The sequence below is a fragment of the Phoenix dactylifera genome, chromosome 2 (genome assembly GCF_009389715.1).
Source record: "Phoenix dactylifera cultivar Barhee BC4 chromosome 2, palm_55x_up_171113_PBpolish2nd_filt_p, whole genome shotgun sequence".
Lineage (NCBI taxonomy): Eukaryota > Viridiplantae > Streptophyta > Magnoliopsida > Arecales > Arecaceae > Phoenix > Phoenix dactylifera.
The window spans coordinates 11,968,098-11,993,349 of record NC_052393.1 but is presented as its reverse complement, the minus strand read 5'-3'; the positions used below and the strand labels follow the sequence as shown (position 1 = coordinate 11,993,349).

At 37.0% G+C, this 25,252-nt stretch overlaps 2 protein-coding genes across 3 annotated transcripts; one reads left to right on the top strand and one right to left on the bottom strand.

Annotated features, from left to right (window-relative positions):
- Positions 1-3,009: 3,009 nt before the first annotated feature.
- Positions 3,010-10,130, bottom strand: LOC103717370 (kinesin-like protein KIN-14E). Its single transcript, XM_039121569.1, has 20 exons — positions 9,762-10,130; positions 8,672-8,970; positions 8,395-8,566; positions 8,238-8,308; positions 7,964-8,144; positions 7,770-7,879; positions 7,548-7,647; positions 7,385-7,471; positions 7,104-7,280; positions 5,896-6,169; positions 5,636-5,797; positions 5,335-5,550; positions 4,996-5,033; positions 4,702-4,865; positions 4,462-4,587; positions 4,249-4,374; positions 4,092-4,157; positions 3,933-3,995; positions 3,792-3,854; positions 3,010-3,686 (listed from the first exon to the last, which is right to left on the bottom strand). Exons 1-20 carry the CDS (start codon positions 9,988-9,990, stop codon positions 3,192-3,194), a joined length of 3,219 nt encoding a protein of 1,072 aa, XP_038977497.1. The 5' UTR covers positions 9,991-10,130; the 3' UTR covers positions 3,010-3,191.
- An 8,998-nt stretch (positions 10,131-19,128) lies between these two features.
- On the top strand, positions 19,129-23,649 carry LOC103717371 (probable metal-nicotianamine transporter YSL9). 2 transcript variants are annotated; one of them, XM_008805726.4, is made up of 8 exons: positions 19,129-19,504; positions 19,898-20,338; positions 20,409-20,581; positions 21,342-21,439; positions 21,528-21,662; positions 21,755-21,944; positions 22,028-22,142; positions 22,224-23,149. In XM_008805726.4, exons 2-8 carry the CDS (start codon positions 19,981-19,983, stop codon positions 23,147-23,149), a joined length of 1,995 nt encoding a protein of 664 aa, XP_008803948.2. In that variant the 5' UTR covers positions 19,129-19,504; positions 19,898-19,980. The 2 variants fall into 2 exon arrangements, with proteins under 2 accessions (XP_008803948.2, XP_008803949.2); XM_008805727.4 differs by having other exon boundaries at positions 19,130-19,585; positions 22,224-23,649.
- The last annotated feature ends 1,603 nt before the right edge of the window (positions 23,650-25,252 follow it).

The following is a 25,252-nucleotide window of genomic DNA, read 5'->3' as shown; positions in this document are numbered from 1 at the left end:
CTTGCTAAGTTTTTTATGATTCTGTTAGATTGATAACTCAAAAAAAGATTGAGCCATATTGTCAATTTTTTTTTAAAATCATAACTCAGTCGAGCTAGAATATTAAATGATCATTTTAGTAATTCTATTCTCTATTTGATTTTAATATAATTATTATTATTTTAGCATATTTTTTATTATTTGTTAAAGATTAAAAGTATATCAAATTTAAATTAAATATAGATGTTTAGATTAGTAAAATATTTTTAAGTGATTTGTAAATGTTGAGTTGTTATTTGTTTTTGAGGCGAGAATTTCATAAAAGCAACATGATTCATTCTATAAGAGTTGATATTAATATGAGATCATGTGATATGATAATATTAATTTTATTTTTGCATCTTTTTTATTAAGAACAACTAAATTATCTCTATTAGATTTTGATTATTTTTATTAGATTTTTTTAAGTGTACACCCTCCTAAACATGCGTAATTGTACGAATACCTTTGCAAAGTTGCTATTTGCATATGTATTCTTATTTTTTTTTTGTGCATCTACCTATAAGAGTATTTTAGTTATTTTAAATTTAAATTATTTAATTTTTAATAGCATTAAATTGTACGGGTACATATATTAAAAAAAAGAGTATATATGCAAAATAGGTATTTTATGAGCAGAAGACCTATGTCATGAAGAGAAAATGAGATAAAAATTCAAGATAAAGAAGACCCATAGTAAATTAAGCTATGTTTTCGTTGGATTCACATTGTATGATCATTTGATTTTGCCAAACTAGATAAATTCTTTTTTCTCTTCTTATGTATATAAAGTTTTCAATCTTTTGTTGATATACTAATAGGATGCGTGAATTATGAAGCCATCAAATCATCTAATCTACTTTAGATGACTTTGAATATTTACAACCTTGAACTGCTGCATTATATTGTATATTGAGCTTTTTGTATATGCACCCTTGCACATATAGCTTATTGCATATTTACTCTTGAAAAATTAGAATTTGTACTTATACCCCTTGAACCTTCCCTTTTTGCTGTAAGGACACTCCTTCTGTTAGATTTTTGGTTGATGATGTTAATAAATAATTGTTTTAAATACACAATAATCTTATTGCCCTCTTGTATTAGTACCACCAAAAAAAAATTATGCAAGTGCTCTTTAAATTGTAAAATTGAATGTTAAATTTTTTTCAGGGATATTATTGCAAAAGGCAGCAGTTTCTTTTTCATTTAAAATAATTATTTATTAAGACTACGAGAAAAAAATATAATGGAAAGGGTATTGTTACAAAAAGAAAATAATTCAAGGGTGTATATTCAAATAACTATTTTTGAAGGTAAAATACCCAATAAGCTATATATATATATATATATATATATATGTGCCAAAATCCTTTTATATTTGTTTTTCCTTTGCAAGCACAATTTTCTAAACTCCTATAATGGCTTTATTGTTTATTATCTAATTTAGTAACTTGTTTTGTAGAAATATAATACGGTAACCCTGGAATTAGAATTTTGTTGGGTTATTCTTCTCTTTTGTCTTATGTAACTCAGCTTTCTTATCTATACAAATTTGTCAAAAAAGAAAAGATAAATCCCATAAGATGTTTCTTATTGGCTCTTAGTATTTCTTGGAGGTGATTCACACAAAACCATAATGCTTGCTAACCATCTTAAAAGCTTAAATCTCAAAACTTCAGAAAAACCTCATAAAATAAATCTAAAAGAAAAATGCAAAGAGTAATGCTATTGTTTAGACCCTTTTATTTGGGTATCGGACGGCTGAACAAGGAAGCACTATTACAGTCATGGCTATTCGACAACTTAACCTCTGGCTAATTTATCTAAAACATGGAATAGCTCCATAAGGATAAGGCTCTGCAGGTTTACAATGTCTATCCTCCGTCGTATATCTTCAATCTAGCTAAAATGGGATCCTTCCTAAAGATTGTTTGTCGGGAGATCTGTTGGAACCTGAAAACAACATTTTGGTTTGTGCTTGTGGAAGGAAGCAACAGGGCCACAGCAATCCGCAATAGATTTTAACTGCACCATTTTATGACTTCAAAAAATGAAGACTACATTTTAGTCAGAAAGCTTAAATATAAAAATAAAACTCCCAAAAAATTTAGATAACAGTATAAAGTTGAGCTGAGTAACGATGCTAATGACAATTATATATGAAAGATGTGACTACCAACAATATGTTTTGCGGAGTTGGAAGAAGCAAAAAAATAAAGCATAGATCTGAAAATTGCAGGGCTGATATATGCACCCATATGAAGCACATAAAAATTAAAATATTTAAGTTGATGAAAAACTGAATATGTATATATTCTAGGTTCGCCATATCAGTAGCGGACTCTGTACTAGTGCCACACTAGTATAGTATTGGTACGGTATGATGTAGAATTTTTTTGGCGTACCGAGAATCGGTATGCCACATGTACCGATACTAGTACCGAACTAGTATGTCTGGTACTGTGTAGTATGGTACGGCATAATATAATATATTTATTACCTACAATACCATCAGCAACAAGGCTAAGAACAATATCAAAATAACAGTGTAAATCTGCAAATCATCAGGCATAGAATATCTTTTTTCTCTTTTCTGAATGAATAAGAATATGAATTCTCTCGCAGCAATTAGTAGCATATAGATATCTGTGTTAATTGCTCTAGTTAACAGTCTGCTATATCTTGCAACTCATGAAGTTCACCATGATAGAAACATATTTACAAATGACAATACTATCAAAACCTCTGAATTTTAAAGACCACCTAACCGATATTTAAAGACAGATGCGTTCTTTTATATAACTTCCACTAACACAACTTAAGGCCGTTGCATTCTTTTATTTAACTGCTGTACCTAAGAGCTTAAAGTCATTCCGAAAGCATATGAATTGGTAAGGTTGCTGAGAACCGCAATTAGAAGCAGACGTTAGAGTTTTGCGGATATTTCCTTTTGCAATGCAGTCGTCATTGTCAAAATGCATCTCAAAATTATATTATACCAAACTTTTAGCATTGACAGGTTAAAAAGAAAAAAGAAACTTTTCTCAGTACTTTTGTAGTGATACATCCAATATACAAGTCCAAACAATTTAAATCTCAAATTTAAACTTCACCAATTAGTGAAGTGCCCTGGAAGAGCAGGTATACATATTATCTAAGTCCTCCATAAACTATCTGGTCCAAACTTTTATCTTGGCTTTCTCCTTGATTACACCGGCCTGCTGCTCCTTGTTATTTATGCTATGTGGTAACACCTTTTGAGTAGCGGCCACCTTCGATGTCCTAGTAAGCCTTCCAAATGCCTTTGCTGGATCTATTTTCCTAAACTTACCCAATTCACTTGGTCGTATCCTTTTCTCTACTAAGGTTGCTGCCACTGCATTGTTGTTCTCAAGTTCCCCAACCATTGTATTTCTGAGTTCTCTTCTCCGTTTCATCTGATGAAGAGACTCGGCCCCTCGTAGCGAAATAGAACCCTGACTTGGCTTGTTAATAGAGTTTGAGCTCCTTAGAATCTGAGGGTCCATTTCACTCGTGGACTCATCCCTTGAAAATGTTTTCCCTTCAGTTGGTGTTGCAATTCTTAAAGCATCAGCAGAATTCAACAGTGACTTGGAGTTTGACTGATCTCTCTCTTCTCTTAGCTTGTTTTCAAGATCCTTGACCTGTGAATTGAAGTGAACAAATCAGTTGCCACCACTTCTATTCTTATACTACTCTCACTTCTATCAAAAATAATAGATCACTTCCCATTGCAAACCCCTAAGTACCTTTTGTTCAAGTATCATCTCTGATTGCAGCCTCTCCTTTAGCTTGTACTCTAGTTCCTTAAACTGCATAACATGTTAAAAATATCAGCCACGGCGATTTTGGTATCAGAAAAGATGGACCATAGGCTGGTTGACTAGTACCTTTTGTACGGCTGCTGATTCAGAATATAGTTGTTCTTTGAGCTTGCATTCCAGCTCTTTAACCTGTTTGAAACATTTAACAAAAGAGCACTTGAGCTAATCATTACTGCTATTTTCCTTCAGAGGTAAAACACAGAGCAGTATTATTTGTCTTGGAACCTTTTGTTGAAGAATCATCGACTCGGAGTATTGTTGATCTTTCAATTTGCATTCCAACTCTTTTACCTGAAATAAAAAATAATATATTCGAATTTGTTTATTGAAATCGCATTTTCTAGTTGGAAATACATGATGACCTTATGTGCTTAAGCTATACCTTTTGCTGAAGGGACATCCATGCTTCTTCCTTCGCCTTCAATTTTTCTGCAAGCTGCCAATGTTGTTTTTCTGTTAAGCTTTGTAACTCCACCTTTGACTCAAGTTGGCCTTCAAGTTCTTTGTTCTTCAAGAAAATAGGATACAGAAATTGCAGATTTACTAAGAGCAGTGAATAAATAATTAAGTGATTTTCATAAACAATATGGAATACCTTTTCCTGCAAATTTCTGCAGAGCTGTTCTTTTCCTCTCATTTTATTCTCTATGTTTTGGCAATTCTCTTCTAGCTTCCGCAAGGACTCATCCTTACTTCTGGATTCTTGTCTTACTTTATCAAGCTTCGCAATAAATTATAGAAGCAACAAAATAAAATTTATTCAGCTAGGAAAATCAATGCATCGTATATTTAAAAAAATCTCTTAAGCCAGCTAATAAGTTTCCTCCACACTCACCATCTGTTTCATCTTTTGAAGCTCGCCTGTGTCAACCTGCTTCCTTGCAGGACCCAACTCTATATTTCTGACTCGACTTGCAAAGTTCAATGAACTCAGAGTTTCGCCCAAGTCAATATCTGTGGGGCTGATCTGCACAAACATTAAAGCTTTCGAGTCACCTCCTGCATTGCAGAAAAAGGGAAATGAGCTAGGTAAAGAATCCAATGGAAAAACAAATGACTGCAATAGCATTTAATAACAAGGACAGAAATCTGAAAATAAACTGCATGTTTATAAGAATTAGCAGCATACCTAATGAATCTTGCAGCAAATGTGTCAGCTTGGAATTCCTGAAAGAAATATAAATTCTGTTATATCTGAAAGCAAAATAACAAAATTATCTACATGGGATTTCACAGAAGTCAGGTTTAACCTTTGCTGGACATCATGCCACTACCATCAAATGAATAAACGTAGTGCACGCATGTAAAAATATTCTTAAAAATATTCAGTGGGCAGGGGATTGTAATGGTTCGTTAAAGTCCAAAATGGACCATTTCTGCCAAGGAGACAATTTTTGCAGAAAATGAACAAAGTGTATTTTCTTGCAAAATTCCCTTCTACATATTGCCATGCAGTAGAGTTTCAAACCTGTATGGGATGTGGCTGCTTTTGGTTGCAAGAGCAGACATGACATCTCCAAGGGCTGAAAGTGATCTATTAATGTTCTGAGCTTCCTTAAGCCTCTCGCCCTGCACATCTGTTTTTGCAAGCCTCTCACTTCCTGCCAAATCTATGAGCCAAAGCTTGCCTTTTGTGGACTCCCCATTCATAAGATTTTTTGCTCTTACCATTACACAAAGCATGCTGAAGACATGAAGGATGAGATTGTATAAATATATGATCATCTACATGCATCCAAACAATAACAAAAAAATGCCAGGCCACGTACCAGTGGGATCGACTACTATGCTCATTTACATTGTTCGATCCAACAGCTCTGGCATTACTTCCAGCTTTCAGTACATCCCAAACTTCCTTTATGTTCTCTACTTTGGCCTCCACTATTCCTGGCACATGATGAAATCCTTTAGCTGCCTGTCTAACCTCCAGCCTGATAGAAGGAGTAACCAAGCAAAACTCTTTACATCAATACAAGAAAGAAATATTTTCTTCTTGAACAAAAAGAAAATTACAAGGACTGGATTGTACTTCTTTGTTGATGGGGATGTTGCCAGCAAGTCTCTAATCTGCTCATTGTACACCTCAAGAACACTGACAGATATTTTGTAGGTAATTGCCTCCTTCCTCTCTGCAGCAATTTTAAATAACTCCTCCAAAGTTCTGTAATTCACTCCTCTGTTCTGCTCGGTACCCTCCATTGTAAACGTCTTTCCTGTTCCAGTTTGCCCATATGCAAATATGCACACATTGTAGCCATCCAAGACTGATGTAACCAATGGTGACGCATCCGCATACACATCAGCTGCTCATGAATGATGATAAGAAGGAATTAATTGAATGTAATGTGAATAGAGCCTAATGGTATAAGATCCAATTGTTCTGATACAAGCACAGAAAGAATAGATATTTTAGATAGTTTGTACTAAATAAGTGATCTTTAAATTGATCAGATAATAGGATACTACAGAGCTTGTGGGATGATGAAATTCTCTGTTATCAGTCCTTGTGCATGTGACTGCAAATCAATACAGTGGTACTCTAAAGGGATTATTGGAAAAATCTAGTCATTTTTTCATCTGAGTATGAGTGTATATAATTAAAGCATCTACAAGATAACATTAGGATAATAGATGGGCTTTATTAATGCAGGAGGAACATCTACTACATTTGATTACAAATATAGATGCTTTACTCTAAAAGCAACACATGCTGTGTTATAACGGACAGTAGCCTCTGGTTAGAAAGTGCTTTTCAAACATTTTTTGGAATCTCTAACTTAAATAGTGATTTTTTCAGCATAATTAATTCATAATATGCGTTAAATTTTATCTTTGGTTGTCCAGGATTGCCAATTTATTAAGCACCATTTTATAAATCAAGCAATACTCTACCTTGGCCATTCTTTGGTGTGTACTTATGATCCAAAGATTACAATGACCCTGAAGTGCACCATAAGAATTGGTGTTCATTGAAAAAAGTTACTTTGACCATCTTTTGGTGCTCAAATTCTGTGTTTAAAGATCATTTGAGAATGGATTCTATATACCAGTATATCTTTCAACCTAATCAATTCAGAGTATGAGATCATCCTTGCTTTAGGTTTGTTAGGATTGCAAAATCAATTAATAATGTAGCGTACCTTGGTCATCCTTTCATAAATGTTCACCTCCAGACAGATGGTTGTGAGGAGGCCAATATGCACTATTAAGATTTTGTATTAATTGAAAAACAGTTACCTTGACCATTCTTTGGTGCATAAACCCTGTCAAATTTAAATGTCTTTTTGGTAGATCCGCCAGTCATGATCCCAATATCACCCTCCTTTGCTGCATCAAAGTCCACTATGGTTGTGCAACCAGATGAAACCTCCTCCTTTGTTAAAGGACGACACCTACAGAACACCCTGATGTTCCCTAGAATAGTAATGCAATAAAGCTCGGCTTAAACTTCTGTAGTCAAGTGCTCAGAGTACACATTTAGAGATAGAGATAGATAGATAGATAGATAGAGAGCATACCTTTTGCCTCTTGAACTTGATTATATAATTTCTTTCTCTTGGCTATCTCTTCGCTGTACTTTATTTTAAGATCTTCACACTGTGCAACTGCAAGCATAAAGCTATTAAGTGTTCATGGTAAGGATTTTAAGTCCCTTATTGCAGGTTCTGAATTTGAACATACCTAAGGTCTGAACAGCAATGATCATCTTATTCAAGTCAGGAGTTGAGTTGGCACATTCATGTGCATCATGAGAAAGTTGGGATTGCACTTGTTTCATTGCCTGAAAGATCAAAAAAAATTGATGAATAAAGGTTTATCGATGGCCAAATTCCCTCTATAATTTAAAACCATATTTGATCGTCCAAGCTACAGGCATGTTTACAAGATATAGTGCAACATTACCTTAATTTTTTCTTCCAAATTAGAGATAGCAGCAACCCATGACTTGTTATCATGTTCGTACCTTTCAGAAACATCTTTCAATTTGTCCGTTTGTTTTTGAACAGCTTGTTCTATAAGCATAAAAATTAGTATATAAAGACCAAGTTGGAACCAGACTTAAAAGAATGCACTTCTGGTCAGATCAAGTTGCTTACCCAGAGTTTCAGTCTGGAAGAACTTATTGTCAAGCTCCATTTTAAGCCTTTCCAGCTGTTCATTTGTAGCTGTTAGAGACATCCAAGCTTCATAGCACTCATCAGATTTTAATTTGCATTGACTAGTCAGCTCTTGTATTTTCTTATCGTACTTGGCAATAAATTTACTTCGAGCTCTGGTCTGCAGCATGGAAAATGAAGCAAAATAAATCCATGCGGCAACCTATACTAGATGCGAAGTTTCAAAATTATTCTCTAAACTTTAAACACTGACCTGAGTCGGAGAAACTTCGATCTTAGAAGCACATTTGTTACAAATCAGATGCTCAGGTTTCACCAAAGGTGCTGCACAAGGTTTCAAAGCAACTCAAATTATATCCAGTCTAATCACAAAGTACTCATGCAATTAGATGAAATCAGCACAATTCTACCTGACAATTTTGGTGCTTTTCTAATACAAATCCCACAAACAGTCGGAGTCCCACTAATTCCTTCGAATCTTATAACTATAACTCCATTTTCCAGCACAGGGACTCTGATATCAACTAGCTGCAAAGGCTTATTAGCTCCAACGACAGCATATATATCAAGTTCAGACAGTATCTGCAATGCTCACATAGAAAGGAGTGTTTCAGAAATCTACACATATGGTTATGTAAATCCCAAAGAAAAAAAAAAGATCAATTAACAAGAAGTTTGTCTCCCTGCCTTCTCTTCTTGCACAGAAACATCGAACACCCTAATTCCTTTAGGCCCATTTGTGTTAACTATTTCTGCAAAGTGCAGATCTACAAAGTATTCTCCAGGTGCAAGACCTTCAAACTTGTAGCAGAAATTTCCATAGCGTGCAGACTGATACACCAATGGGTAATCACCACCTTCAACCATTGCCTCATTGGTTTCTATAATGTCTCCTCCTTGAAAATAAGAGTCACCCTCGAAATTTATACGGGAATCTTGTCCTTGTATTGCAGAGCCACCAGCATTCACAAACATGACAAAATCATCTGCCTCAACAAAAAATTTTTACCAGAAGCGTTACAACCAGCATCTATCTTGAGACAAAAAGAGAATACAAGCTCAAAATCCAAATGTTCAGATGAAGAATACTAATAAAAGTAGGATTGCAAACAAGGAATCAAACTTTGCATTTCTGAAACAAACACACACAACCAAATCTTGATGAGAGACTCAATTTAATTGGATTCAAACCACTTTGGATGATGAATGAACGCAAAATCCAAAGAGAAACAAAAATGGGGTCTTGTATCTCGAACACCAGCTCTAATAAATAGTATTTATTGAAGATCAAGGGCTTGATTCGATTTAATTAATGCAAAATAGCAAAAGAATTATTGATGAGAGTAGACAAGAGCTGAAGATGTACTAGTCAGACAATTTCAACGGTTAGACCTAAAAAATTCCAAGAAAAGAGAAATATCGAAGCCCTGGATCCAAAATTCCAGATCTGAAACTTAGCGATTCTAAAGACAAAACATTCATCTCCAGATCAGATGAAATGTAGCAACCAAAAACCCAATTTAATCCAAAAAGAACACTATTTTTTTTAAAAATGTAAGCCTTTATACAGCTTGGAAAAATATAAATCCAACCATAATTTCAGCTATCAAAAAAGAAAGAAAGAAAGAAAGAAATCCGTAAAAACCCATTAATAGATGAACGAGAAATAAACAATCTGCAAGGAAGCATCTACGAACACTTCAAGATCTGAGAGTGCTTTCATAATATTTAATCCAATTAAAAAGCAAAGCAAAAGAAAGAGGAACAAGAAACTAACCTCGGCAATCCATCTCCTTGAGCCCGGACCGTACTAGCCTCGACCCAGAAACCAAGATCATCGAATCAAAGGAATCCTCGTCGGAGACGCGCATCGCCGGATCAGCTTCAACTACGGGAGAAGACACCTTCTCTGAATCTTTCATCCAGAAAGACGGGCTCAAGAAACCGGAATCTGGGGTTAGGGTTTCCGAGTAGGGGCGGAAAGGGCTCTGCTGGTGCTCTTCCATCGGATATTCTTAGCTTAAAACTTTTCAGAGATCTCTGAAATCTTGGAACGGAGAGGTGGTGAAGGGGGGTGAGAGTTTCTTTTCTCCGTTCTTTCTCTTCGCTTGGAGCTAAGGCGGTTCAAATTTGAAAATAAAATGACCGTTGGACTACTCGACCGTCGCATCAAATCCGTTACACCGTGGAATTTATGAATTCTTACCTAAATCTAAGCATCCAATCTCAACCGTCCATTTCGTGAAATCTTGTGGCTGGAAGCTTAGATTGGGAAGACTGTACAGAGCGAGCCCTTGAGAGGCGGCTTTCTAACCATGGAATTAATTGCTTCCAGCGAAGGTAGCCTTGCAGCGAGGAATCTGGGCAGGTTCTTGCCTCATTATTTTGTTAAAACTAATCGTCAGCCGGAGTTTGGCGCAAAAAAATATTAAATTTTATATAGACTCGATTCAAAGTCTGGTTAAAAATAAATAAAGTTTAGGATCAAGGTCCAGCCCAAAGTTTGGCCGGGTGGACTATCGGGATATGTGGCCCAAATTTGATTCCACATTGTCTTTCAATCGGCTGCAATTCAGGTCTTTTGCCCAGTAGAAACTCCAATCTTGCCGAGAGCCTGCCTTGCAAGGACTTCAAAATCTTTTTGTTTGACACCTCATGCCTAGCAGGGCATTGAAAAGTGATTGTGAAATATTGTGTGACTCTCAAAGTTAGAAGCAGAGCACTTAGCAGAAACTGAGGCTACTTTTGGCATTGTTGGCAAATTTTTTTTAAAAAATATTGAACATAAGAATTCTATTTCTTTTTTTTAAAATTTTTTAATAAACAAAAGATATATTTGTTCCATTTTTTCTTTTTCTTTTACAATAAGGGCTGATGATTTGGTGATGACGAGAGAGACGAAGGAGGAATAAGGTTAGCAACACGATCGAGAATAAGAAAACGCTCGACGTAGGGCGAAAAGGCAGTCGAGGAAGTGTTAGAGAAAAAGAAAGTGGGGATAGGGTCAATGGTGCATTTGAAAATGAGGGATAACCCGATATTAGATGGAGAAATGGTTGGTGAGGCTCAGAAAGCTAGTATGGTTGGGTGGGGACGATGAAGTTGAGGACGACTAGGTAGAAAAAGAGAAGGTGGAAGGAAAAAGGTGAAAATCCATTTTTAACTAGAAGGGATTTTTTTTTTTAAATAATGGAAGTTGTTTAAAAAACAGAAACTGAAATAAGATAATCAATTTTTTTTTTTTTTGCATTGAATTCCATATTTCTATTTAACAACAACAACAAGAAGAAGAAGAAGTGAGGTAAATCATACCACTTGCTCGAGACCACATTTTGATTGAACATTTGAGTAAATCATACCCGTCCATGGATGGGCTGATCGCTACCAGCACGAGATATAGTGATTTGGAGTTATGAGTTGTGAATAGGGTGAAACATGGATGGATTAGATTGATGCAGGGGCCGGGTCATGCCTAACCCAACTACAAAATATAAAATCTATACGTTACTTTGGCTAACTAGAGATAGATTGCGTTAGGCTTGAGATACATTAGATTAGGTCAAGGTAGGTCGGGTTAGGTTTGGTCAGGATAGACTAGATTGCATCAACATTTGTGAACGTAAGTTTAGATTGTGTTTAAATCTTGTATTTATTAAAATATATGCAATTAAGAATAACAAGATCAAAATCCAAAGGATAAAAGAACCAACACAGTTTTAGAGTTCTGAGAAGGTAATAGGGAGTCAAGGGCTATCTTTAAAGTGGTCAGCGTACTTATATAAACTCTCTTCTAGCCAATCTAGGGAGCTAAGTACACTGAATATGAGATTGATTCATTTGGGTGGTGAAATAACTTGGGACTTTACAGATTGCTTATTCTTTATTTTTGTATAGATCTATTTTAATGAAAGCAAAAATTTATAAAATTCACATAATTTTGAATTTGAAAAACTAATAAATAATAAAATTCACATAATTAACATAGATATTTATTTATAAATTACATTACTGCACTTAATTTATGTACTAATACTATATCAAATTAAAGCATTATTCTGATATAATATAATAATGGTTGATATAATATAGCATAATACTTTTACAATCTATATTCATAGATAATATGATTATAGTTTATTATTTTCAATGTATTACACATTTAAAACTATGGCAATGTTATGTATTTAGTAAATTATTGCAAATTTTATAATATGATGTGTTGATTTTCATTGTAATATTTCTAAAATATTAACTAATAATCTCTCCCGCCATGATTTGTCTGTGATTACATTCTAACCATATAAACCAGCAAATCATAATATCCATGGAGTCCCATTGATTCTAAATCTGACCTTAACCCCTTTCTACCTCCACCAGGTCCACAGTGAAGGGATTGAACCAGGGTGGCCCTGAATCTCGGGAAAGGACTTAGATCTTGTCTGGGTAAGCTAGAAAGATTGGACTGAAATTCTTGCTTGATTCGGAAATTTAGCAGCCTATTTAGACTAGTCTATGTCAACCGAACATCCCTCAATTTGAATCCCGTAGGATAAAAAATATTTTCGTAGATCTTTTTTTTCTTCCTATTACTAGTGAGGGATGAAGGTATAAAATGTCAGGCTAGTAGGGATGTAAATGGGCTCAGGCCAGGCCGAAGCCCATCAGATTGGGCCGATTTCAGGTCGGGCTTTGGACTAGGCCCGAAAGAGTTCAAATTCGAATTGGGCTTAAATGTAGAACCTATTTATTTTTCGAGCCGGGCTCAAGCATGCCATGGACCCGGCTCGAGCCCGAGCCCAAATTTAGTCCCGAATCAATTTATTTTTGTATATTGTTATTTAGAGAGAATAATAAAAATGTAAAATATAATTAAAATGGATTTCGCTGAGAATAATATATCATCTATTATTTATTTGTATTATAGGAGAGAGCCTAATGTTTAACTAGCTTATTTTTTTGTGAAACAATATAATGAAATATTAAACTTCAATCAGGTTTGGGCCAGATCTAGTTTTGACCTAAATAGATAATTCAGGGGGGCCCAATCGGGTTTGGGCCCGGGCTCGGGCTTGGATTATTAAAAAAAATTTAGGCCTATGGCCGGTCCGAAGCCAAGAAAAAATTCAGGCTCGATTCGAGAAGGAGAATGGCCCAGCTCACTTTCGACCCTATAAGCTAGGATTTTGATTCATATTGAGCTGTAGACTGTGAGATGAGATTTAGATAGACTAACAAGCCCGATTCCTATAGAAATATTTAAACATGCCTTCAAAGGTGCTGGAAAAAAAAAAAAAAAACTGTTTGATAAAAGGGCAGTGCAGCATGAGATGTGAGGTGGTTTCCATTGTGTTGTGGCAGAAGATGGAACCGTTGACCAAAGGCCGGCTTCCTTTTTCTCAAAGTATTTTCATTTTTTTTTTTTAATTTTGGCCGGCCAGGAAAATATTTTAGCTTTGAGGGAGGCACAGGCTCTTCAGGCATCGAGAAGATGAAAGTTGTAATGAGAGTTAAACCATGATGGCTCCACTGTTTGACCATCGCCAAGAACAATTGTCAGGCCGAGTGAACTTCTCTAATAAAACAATTGTCAGGCTCATTTAGGGAGAATGAAGCCGGCCATTAAGTATAGCGACAACAATGATGCCAAGGAGTTTTCTAGATCTAGGTGTTCATAGGTTCATTCGACTCTTCCAGTTAAAGTGCTTTGATTCCATGGTGTTAATCAAAAGCACCTGGGTTTAAGCAAACGCCTCGCTACTTGATAGGTAGAGAGGTTCGTTTACAGTTGAGCCGTTAAGGACAGCAACACATTAGGTAGAGTTAGACAAGAATGAATAAAATTACTAATATTATATATATATATATATATATATTATAAAAAATTATATATATTCGACTCAAATTCGAAAGGAATTTTATTATTGCTCGTAACCCTGAGGGTAAACTCAGTCTCAGGAGAGATCAGGTACCCATGGGCCAGAGCAAATTGCCACATCCATTAGTACAAGCAAGCTGCGATTCCAACAATCACCATTTTTGTTACAAAAATGATAAATTAACAGTGGTGGCTTGCCACGTGGAGGGAGCTCGGAGTCAGAGGCATCACTATGATTGAAACCTTGATTTGTTTTCCAGAATTATTATCTAAAGCAATCTAAAGATGGGTTGTCTTTTAACCAAGTTCGGCTCGTCCTATCCTTTATCTCGAAAGAGGCAGACATTAATTCTCCACCATTTCAACTTTTCAACTGCGCGGCACAAGAAACCAAAGGCTCCTACGCACAAAGCCGATGGAAGAACTCATAATGAGTTTGACATCCCTTGCCATGAGCGTGGCTTCTCATCCATTAATGTCTTATCGCGCAGGTCCATCACTCCAAAGCAGAATTAAATTCGTGGCGCGAGAGCTGAGCCAAAGTGTTAAGTGCCACGACTACAATCTGGCATGTGCATGACGTATGGCTTATGATTTCTTTTCTTATGTACTTTTTTTAGTTTCCTTTTTTTTTTTTTTTTGATGTGTTAATGAATGTAATCTTGAATTTTCTGAAACAATTAACTTAAATCATGATATTCTTTGAGACTAGAATTGCGTGCAGGGACGACCTTGGCCAATTTAAGGCGCTACACTCTCGGCAATGCAACCATAAACCCAGCCCATGGTGGCTGCCCAGTTAGTTGCTCTCAATATATTATTTCTCAGAACATGCATGGGAACTGTCCCTCGTTCTCATTCGGCTAGTTATTTCTGGGGTCTCTGTAACCCCGAACTTGTACGTTACGTCTCAAGAATGCTATTACTTTAATTTTTAGTTTTTTTTTCCTTGTATTAGACAATCAGGCAACCTTGATATAACAATTTTATTCTAGTCTGGACTTTGTGTTTTGATTGACTCCGAGGGTTTGATATCTTGAGTGCCACGAGCCCACGACACTTGTAGGGCTCTCTTTTCTTGGGAAGACTCCGAGAGAAAATAGGTGATGTTGGTTCCAATTTATCCATGCTCTCCGGGTAACTCAATTTCTGCTTTATATTGGTGAATGCTTGGGAGGCTATAGATAGTTGATTTTTGATATAAATTTCTACCCTTTGACACCAACATAAATTCTAAGGTGTCGAACATCCTGTTCTGCGATCGCAGGCCACAAATCATTCGGGTAGGGCCTGCGAGGATAAAAGATCTTATAGAATAGAAACGTGGAGTTCCAAAGTGTGTCAAAGGGTAGAAAATCTTCTAAATTCATTAGAAAGTCAGGCTTATACAGGCAAATGATCATGATGCAATGAACGAGTTTTAAAATTTTGTTGGATCTGAGCACAATGAATTATTTAGTCATGTGCCATTAAGTACGGGTTCGGATGACTATGATGTTGTAAGATAATGATGGTGATATATAACTTCATATTTACAATGGGATACTTACACTCAAATTTCTGAGCTCAATTGAAGCAAAAACGAGAAATACCAGCCGCAAGTAGTGAAAAGCTCGAATACCAGCCTCCGTCGTCTACGGTTCATGCAAACCTAGATATGGCATGAATTGCCTTTGCGTCCGAGATTTAAATTCACATCAAAATCATCAGTTGGTAGATTAAGTTTGTGTAAACCTTGATCCAGTCCTGTTTATATGTTATAGACCCAACTCTTAGATCCATCACTTTCTTGTGTTGGGTTCATTTTGGATCAAATTTTACAAGGCCAAATCAGACCGACTTCAATTAAATAAGAACGCATCAGGTCAGGTCTAGCTTTATTCAATCCATGCCTAGACCTTGATTTGGATTCCATGCTTGATCCATGTGTCTTTTGACTTAGAAATGGAGTAGGTTTGTGTAACACTAGCACAGCTGGACCCTTAAACTACTCCACCCACTCACACCTCGAGCGAAAGTGGGCGCAACTTGGGTTCCCTTGGTCTCATGTCCCATGATAGAGAATCCATGCCAGCCTTCAGCTATAATTACAATGTTTTTTTTCTACTATTTTTATTTATTTATTTAATTTTGACATGTCCATCAATTAAGTGTTGCAAATTCTGAAAATTATCTCTTGGACAAAAAAAAAAATTTCAGAACTAATCTCATTTTTATTTCGTTGCATCAGTATACGAATATCAAAAATTAATAATATATATATATTGCTGTAATAAATAATTCATGTAGTTTTAATATAAATATATTTAATAAAATTAAAAAATAATAAATTTTGGAGAGCTTTAAAAAATAATTCATATAATATACATACGAATATATTTAATAAAATTAAAAATAAAATATTACAGAGCTTCTGAAATAACTCTTTATTTTCTGTTCATATGGTTTGCCATATAAATACTTAAATAGCCACCAAGTCCGCAATCTATTGGCCATCGCAGCCCCCGCCTCTGAGTGGCAAGTTATCTATAAAAATCAATGATGTGCTTGATAAAGAACTTGAATCGACTGGTCTCGGCACAGGTGCATGTCAACGTCAGTTCCAGCTTGAACATGATTGATGGCTCCCAAGAAGCACAAACAAATAAGTAAATACTGGGTGCCATTGGACGATCAAAGATTCGCTTCAATGATGGAAAACGCTGGTTCAAGGCTGCGTAAATTTTCCACATCTTCTTACTTTATTCTGGGATATTACTTTTATCTCCAGCTCCATGATAGATGGGTCATCGTGGACCGCCCGATGGTACCTTCAGCATCACATCTTGTCCTCGTGGACCACCACCCCAAGCCACTTTCAATCGCTTCGCCGGCTCCACCACCACCGATGCCACTTGCTCCGGCTTTTATCGTCACGTCGTGGGATTCAACCAAAGAAGTCGCGAAAATGTCGTGTTGGAGTGACGTTTCGATATGAAGTAAACGATGCTCAAATTTGCAGCTCGCCCAACCGCATGGGACGGTAGTGGATCCTGGAAGGTCTGGATCATTTACAAAGTGAAGACTCGTTGAGCCAAGGACCCTTCTTCTTCTTCTTCTTCTTTCTTTCTTTCTTTCTTTCTTTCTTTCTTTCTTTTTTTTTTTTCTAAACAAAAAAAAGTAAAAAAGAGAAGGGACAAGCCCATCGCAGCCCCTACTGGGCCTCCTCCCCTTCAGAAGAATATTCGATGCGGATAGACACCGTTTTACTCATATCCTCTCCATCCGAAGATGAGTACGTCACATCTACACCACCAAATCTACTAGTGGACCAATAAGCGATTCTAAATCCCAAGTTCAAGCAGTGTCGCCATATTTTAATCGATGCGCGGGGCAATTCAAACTTGGAACACTGCGGTTAGAAGATGAGGAAGTGAGTGCATTCTCCCCCCCTAAGTTCCTTATCAACCCTACCAGGCCACCCTACCAGGCCATTCTCTTTTGATTGAGGTCCTTAAGTTTGGAAGTTTAATAGGTCGAGCGGAAGTGAGTGCAAGTAGAGAGGAGGATGAAGGCAGGCAGATATTGCATTAGTAACTGTCTTTGAAAGCATAATCAGGTTGGAACTTAAAGATGTAAAGAGATGGATCGAGGCTGAAAAGGGTAAAAACTTGGGTGTGTTAAGGAACTAGTTTGGCGTGGGTTGACAAACTAGGCTGATCAACTCACAAGCTACGAAGAGAGACAAGGGAAAAGTATAATGCTATTGACTGCTTTGTGCGCACCAACGATTATCTGGCTATGTGGCACAAAGGGATTGGTGCAACTCATTTTTTTTTAATCATTAATTAAATAAAAAAATAATCAGCATTTTTGAGTGTTCATAATGGGCTTGTGCTTCACAGGTCATATTTTGATGGGGGCTTGGCTATCTTCCATAAGATCAGTTATTTATTGTTAAACAAGTCATAGTGCTCTCGCAAGCTATTTTGCTAATTAGACGATATATTTGATTACATCAAATGATCATATGAGTCAACACAGGAATAGTAAGTAATAGTCCTACCTAATATAATATTATTTTGATCGTAATGCAGACTAATAAAGGTATAATAAATTAATGAAAAAAAAATTATAGAGACATCCTTAAGTTTGGGCCATTTACATTTAGTTCCTAAAAATTTTAAAAAAATATCAATTAGCTATCAAAACTTCAAATTCGTTGCAATATGACAAAATATTATCACACAAGAGTTACATGATAACGAGACTTTTGTAAAATTTCAGAATTGCTCTTCCCACTAACATAGCAAGAGACTCTTATATTGGCATGAATTGAAAGAGAAGAAAAAGAGAGTCATGCAGATGTAGTGCTTTAAGCCGTGCAAGCAAATGACTGATAAAAGACAAAGTGCTTTGAGATTTATGTAGGAATTTGGACAACAAAATATGGATTACTTTGAAATCTATGCAGATAGACGAATAATAAAGGATATAATGCTTTGAGATCTATGCAAGTAGATGGATGATAGAGGATGGAATACTTTGAGATCTGTATAGGTGGATGGATGATGGAGGATAAAGCAATTCAAGATCTATGCAGACAGATGGAGGATAGAGAATAGAATGCTTTGAGATCTGTACGAATAAATGGATGATGGAGCGCTTTGAGATTTCACAGTCGAAGGAATGCGAGCTTTTTTAGCTGGCATGCTTCTTCTCGACGCTAAGGAGTTTTTCTCCGTCTATTAATTAAAATATTTTTTTTGTGCATATCTTTCTAAATATTAAAATTTATATAAATACCTTCCATAGTTACTATTTATATGTATACCCTTATAAATATTTTTTTTACATATCTATCCTTTAAGAGTATTTCATTTATTTTAAATTTTCAACTGCTAATTTCTTAACCACGTTAAATAGTTTGGATATATACTTAAAAAAAATATACATACAAAATAAATATTTTATAAAGATAAATATATGTAAATATTAATTTTTAAAAGGTATACATATAAATTTTAATATTTAAAAAGGTATGTATGTAACGAAAAATCTTAAAAGAAAACAGTACCATATGCGTCTGAAAGATTACGATATTTAGTTTATGTTTTTTTTGGCAAACATCCAGCCCCGGCTACCGCCTCCACCTTACCTGTGGGCCCGCCCCCGCCCCTAAATGCTAATGTGGTCGCCAAAATTAATATCCGCCTTTCGTTGCTCCGAGCGTGCGTGAGCCATACGCCCGTTCTGTGGAGTTTGGAGTAGAGTCGACTCCCCGCAAAGATTCTCCAATCTCAGCCTCCCTCAGTCTTCACCCACCGATGTCAATTCTCTCTCCAACAAAAAGAGAACAATTTTTATGCTCCCTTTCCTAAAGGGCACGACGAAAAGAGAGGAAGGGAGAAAACGAGAGCCCAGTTGCTTGTTTCCTTTTGGACCGGTGAAGTGGATCATTTTGTACTGCGAGGAGACTCGTCGTACGGCTGCAGTACACACAAGAAATTTCAACGGCACTAGTTTTGTTTTTCCTATAAAGGGGAGTCCGTCTGGAGATTGGGGGCTGGGGATGAATGATTTTAAGATTTTGAGAAAGAGCAGCCAACAAGTGTTGATGATCTCTGTGAAGTTTTGAGCTTTCCAAGTGTCCGAGGAAGACACGGGTGAGATTTTTAGCTCTTCTCTTGCAAATTTTTCAGAAAGAGTGGCCTCAAAAGTCAAAAGTGTATAACGAACTCACAAAGGTGAGATTTTTAGTCCGTGTCTTGGGCTTTTTCAGAATCCGGTCTCTGCTCTAAGATCTCATGCTTGCATTGTTCCGAGGGAAAAAGAGATTTTTTTTTAATTCGGTTAATAGAAACGTGGACGACCCAATTGAAATTTTTAAGGCTTTTCTAGGACATGTTTTTGATCCTCTGTTCTTATTTAATAGAAGAGTAGATTCCAAATGAGAATTTTCTTTCTTACAAAAATCTTCAAGATCTTTGCAATTTGAGATACAGCAAGGAAGAATCGAAGTCCTTCTAATTAGTTTTCCTCCTTTAACCCCATTCCAGAAGGGATTTCTTGTCGAAGGAAGGGGGAGATAAAAAGGAACAAGGCGCGCAAGGTTTTAAGCAGTCAATTCGAGCTTCCCTACATGGAAGAGTCAAAGGAGATGCCGGAAATCGAGAAGAGCCAGGACTTGGAAGAGCCCATGGAAGCAGAGGCTGGGGAACTCAAGAGGGTTCCTCCATGGTCGACGCAAATAACGCTCCGTGGGCTCGTGGCGAGCTTGGCCATTGGAGTCATGTACAGTGTGATCGTGATGAAGCTAAACTTGACCACGGGACTCGTCCCCACCCTCAATGTCTCGGCTGCTCTTCTTGCCTTTGTCTTTCTCCGGACTTGGACGAGGCTGCTCCACAAGATTGGCGTCGTGACCGCTCCCTTCACCCGGCAAGAGAACACAGTTGTGCAGACCTGTGCCGTCGCTTGCTATAGCATTGCTGTTGGAGGTGAGAAAGCTTCGGTTTTGGTGAATTGTCCATAAGGGTTTTGGATCATATTGTGTTTGTGCGATTGCAGGTGGATTTGGATCTTATCTTCTGGGTCTTAACAAGAGGACTTATGAGCAGGCAGGGGTGGACACAGAAGGGAATGCACCAGGCAGCTATAAGGAGCCTGGAATTGGGTGGATGACGGGATTTCTGTTTACTGTCAGTTTCGCCGGGCTTCTAGTCCTGGTTCCTTTCAGAAAGGTACTTCTCCATCTTACCTCTGTACTTCTCTTCTCCCTGAGTTATTCTTATCTCTGCCATGTTGATTGATATTATTGCTCCCAAAAAAAAGGGAGAAAAATTGATTGATATTTTGCATGGCAAACGCAGTAGAATCTTTTAATTTTTGATGGAGATCTGATCTTGTAAACATAAGTTTCTTGATTATGTCGTTTTCATATATGAGCATATACTGCAGAAGTGCAAAGCTTAGCAAGAAGTTAGATTTTGATTGTATCATAATAGCTTTTTATGCTTAACTATTGGACAGTCATGCCATATATATATATATATATTAGTTGATGTCATGTGATGTACACTTTACCGATCATGATCGGTGCTACCTCAACTCTTTTGTCTTGCTTGATAATTCAGATTATGTAAGTCCAAGTGTGGATAGTGGGCATACATCTGACTTTGATTAAATCGAATTGCTGTTTGAGAAAAGGGATTGACAGATCATGTATCTAAGATTGAATAATAAAAATGCGAACTTTTATGGTTAAATATTTACTTGCATTTGCCGTGTGAGGAAAGACATTATTGTTAATTGCGTATACGTTTCTGGAATGAGTCACCTGTCTTGCTTTTTATTGCTTATTAAGTTTTCGCAACAGACACACTGCCGCAGATTGTACAAATATGTTCATACAAGTGACTGTTAGCGATCGGCACCTATCTCTCTTTTGTTCTTTTTCTGCAGTGTTGCATACTTTTCTCATTGAATATAAATCATTTTCAGATCATGATAATTGACTATAAATTAACATATCCAAGTGGAACTGCTACTGCTGTTCTCATCAATGGATTTCATACACCTCATGGAGATAAAATGGCGAAGTATGTACCAACTTTACTTGCTCCCTTGAAAATTAGAATCCACATTGAATTTACGCTTCTGAACATTCCATTTTCAATTTCTCATCAGGAAGCAAGTTCATGGATTTGTGAAATATTTCAGTATAAGTTTTGTCTGGAGTTTCTTCCAGTGGTTTTACTCAGGAGGAGATCAGTGTGGATTTTCGCAGTTCCCTACTTTTGGGCTGAAAGCCTGGAAACAGACGTATTCTTCAACAATCCCTTTTTCATGAATTTAACATCATTATCAATTCACTTAATATTCATAATTTGTAATTGTAACTCTTGGTATTGCAGATTTTTTTTTGATTTTAGCCTGACATATGTCGGGGCTGGAATGATTTGTTCTCATCTCGTGAATCTTTCTCTCCTTCTCGGAGCAGTGCTTTCATGGGGAGTGATGTGGCCGCTGATAGGCGAACTTAAAGGAGATTGGTACTCTGCAAATTTACCAGAAAGTAGTATGAGAAGCTTGCAAGGTTATAAGGTCCGTGTGCCATAAATTTTTCACATTTGGTCCCCCAAATATCAATGATCTGTTCTTCGCTTATATGGTAACTCCTTTTGCAGGTATTCATATCCATTGCTCTTATCTTAGGGGATGGCATCTATAATATCTCAAAGATTTTTGCTTTCACTGCAAGAAACTTGCATGCTAGCTCAAGCAACAAGAAACTCAGAATAGGTTAATAACTACATATAGACTCATTCATCCAGACCTATAAATGTTTATCTTGCAACATAACTGATACTATTTTTCCTACAGTGGGGGATCATGGCACTCAACTCCTCGACAATCTCCAGCGTAATGAAGTATTCACAAGGGAGAGCATTCCTTTGTGGCTGGCCTGTTCTGGCTATGCTGTTTTCGCTGTGATCTCTATCATTGCTGTCCCCTTGATGTTCCCACAGGTGAAATGGTACTATGTCATCATAGCTTACATGCTCGCCCCAGCTCTGGGTTTCTGCAATGCTTATGGTGCTGGCCTCACAGATATGAACATGGCCTATAACTATGGAAAAGTGGCTCTCTTTATTCTTGCAGCTTGGGCAGGGAAGGACAATGGTGTGGTGGCAGGCCTTGTAGCCTGCGGGCTAATCAAATCTGTGGTCTCTATTGCTGCTGATCTAATGCATGACTTTAAGACAGGCCATCTCACATTAACATCACCAAGGTCAATGCTTCTTAGCCAGGCTATTGGAACAGCCATGGGCTGTGTTGTTGCCCCACTGACTTTCTTCCTCTTCTACAAAGCCTTCGATGTGGGGAATCCAGAAGGAATCTGGAAGGCTCCTTATGCTTTGATCTACCGGAACATGGCGATTTTGGGTGTCGAGGGCTTCTCGGCACTTCCCGAACATTGCTTGCAGCTTTGTTATGGTTTCTTTGGCTTTGCAGTGGTGGCCAATGTGATGAGAGACATCCTCCCAGCTAAGTACGGAAGGTGGGTCCCTCTGCCGATGGCCATGGCTGTGCCATTTCTAGTCGGAGCCAACTTTGCCATTGATATGTGTGTTGGAAGCTTGATAGTGTTTGCATGGCACAAGCTTAATAGCGACAAAGCTCCTCTAATGGTGCCGGCAGTTGCCTCTGGTTTGATTTGCGGGGATGGGCTGTGGATCCTCCCTTCTTCCTTGCTAGCTCTGGCGAGGGTCAACCCTCCCATCTGCATGAAGTTCATCACTACTTAGTAGATAGCTGTCCGATCCAACTGTTGGGATCGAGTTATATGTCTCTAATGAGAAGAGAGATACCATAATAAAGTACTCTCATCGAAGGACTCCAACTGCAGAAGAGGGAGAATATAACAAGCGAGCAGCTGCAACTAGTGCGATCATGCACATATTTCACATAATTTGGTGTATGAAGGAACAAAGAAGAACTTGTTTGGTTTCAGACATTTGCCTTGTCGCATATAGTATCTATGATGAAGGTCTTCAGATAGCATGGTGATGTTATACTTTAGATGGAGGTTAACAGCTCAAGGTACCTTTCCATGTGTGGATTGGTTGTGCCTCTCAAAGCAACATCTTTTATAAAACAGGACAATAGAAAGAATGTTATCTGAATCTTCTCTCATATTTAGATGCTATTATTAGTTGATAGAATTATTGAAGATGTATGAGCAGTGCGGTTTTTTCCTTTTTCTTCCCCCCCTTTTTTTAGGAAAAATGCCATGCATTTTCTTGAAGAAAAATGCATCCAAGCGTAGCAGAAGTTATGTTTCTTTTTGTTAATCAATAAGTTTAAGTTCTATAAGAGGGTTATTAACCGGTTTGAGATCAAAAGATGAAGATGAATTATTTGCTTTCATCAAGAATGAGCAAGGAAATTTCATGAAGAAAATGCATTGTATTTTTCTTATTTGCCTAGTATGAAAGTTAAAGAGGCACATGTAAGAAAAATAGCAGAAATCCAGACCAAATCTTTGGCTCCTGGTGTTGTGCGATGGTTGCAGTGCTGCATACCTTTTTTCGAGAAAGAAAGAACTGAGAGAAATACCTAGGAAACATACGATGGAGACTGGAAGAGAAAGGGGAGTAACCCAAGAAAACAGAAGCAAGACAGTCCCATCTGGGGTTATACAAACTTGGTCTAAGGAGATCTCTATTTTGATTTGGCAAAAAAAAACCACACAGCTGGAGTTGAGAAAATAAGTGCATATTTTACCAACAGGATTTTGAGTTGCTGGTTGATACCTCTCTCTCTCTCTCTCTCTCTCTCTCTCTCTCAAGGCATGTTTGGTTATAAGGAGAACTGCACAACCACAACTTTCCAAGGAAATTTTATTCTATCGGTTGTTTGGTTCAATAGAATTTTTTCCTTGTTCCCTGAATTTCCTTGTAACTAAACATATCTACATTCTGTAAAACCTAAAACATGGAGTTGCCTTCTCAAATACCCTGCTTTCAGCTTTGAGGACAGATTAGCTAAACAATAGTTCTTTCTGCTTTGAGAACAGATCAGCTGAAGACTAGTTGCTGGTTAATTTCGAACTCTTGAAACCTACCTACATGATTCCAAACTTTCGTTTTCTTGAGCAAACATCGCTCCAGACTGGACTTTGATATGGGACTGCAGAAGTTACAGGATTCTATTATAAATGGGGCATAAACTTGAAGTGCTCAAAGTGTTTTGAGTGTGAAGTTTGAACCGGTAGTTTGTGTATGAAGCCATCAGCGCACGATCAGACATGGGTTTGAGCACAGCCATCTCGACTTTGATATGAATCACATAACCAGGTAAAAGCGTACTCATTTGCTTGATTTTTTTCTTTTTTAAAGCCAAAGGTTGGTGAAACCCAACATATTCATTTAGAAAATGAACGAGGCGATAAATCGATTACAATAAGATTGAGACGGGATCGGATACGGATTAGATACCAATATCCATATAGTCGATGTGAGACTAAGCACACGTCCGTAAAGATCATGAGAGGACTCTTGGTAGTATGTTTAGTTTCGCATCATATATGCACCAAATAGAACTTGAATAGTCATATAGGATCAAATAATCCAAATAATACCTTTCAACTAGCCTTTTAGGATGAGATCCTTGATTGTTATAATAGTATCAAAGCGGACGCGATCCATGATCTATATATACTAAAGAACACTACAGCACATGCCAATTAGAACTGACCACATGTCGATCGTAATATGTATAATTAGATTTGAATGGATTTTGAAGCTACCGTGCTCGCTCGCAATGGATTTTGAGAATTTTAAGAATGTCTGTCATGAGCGCGGATGGATGAATTTTGTTTTCTGTTAGACGAGCATTAAAAGTCATAT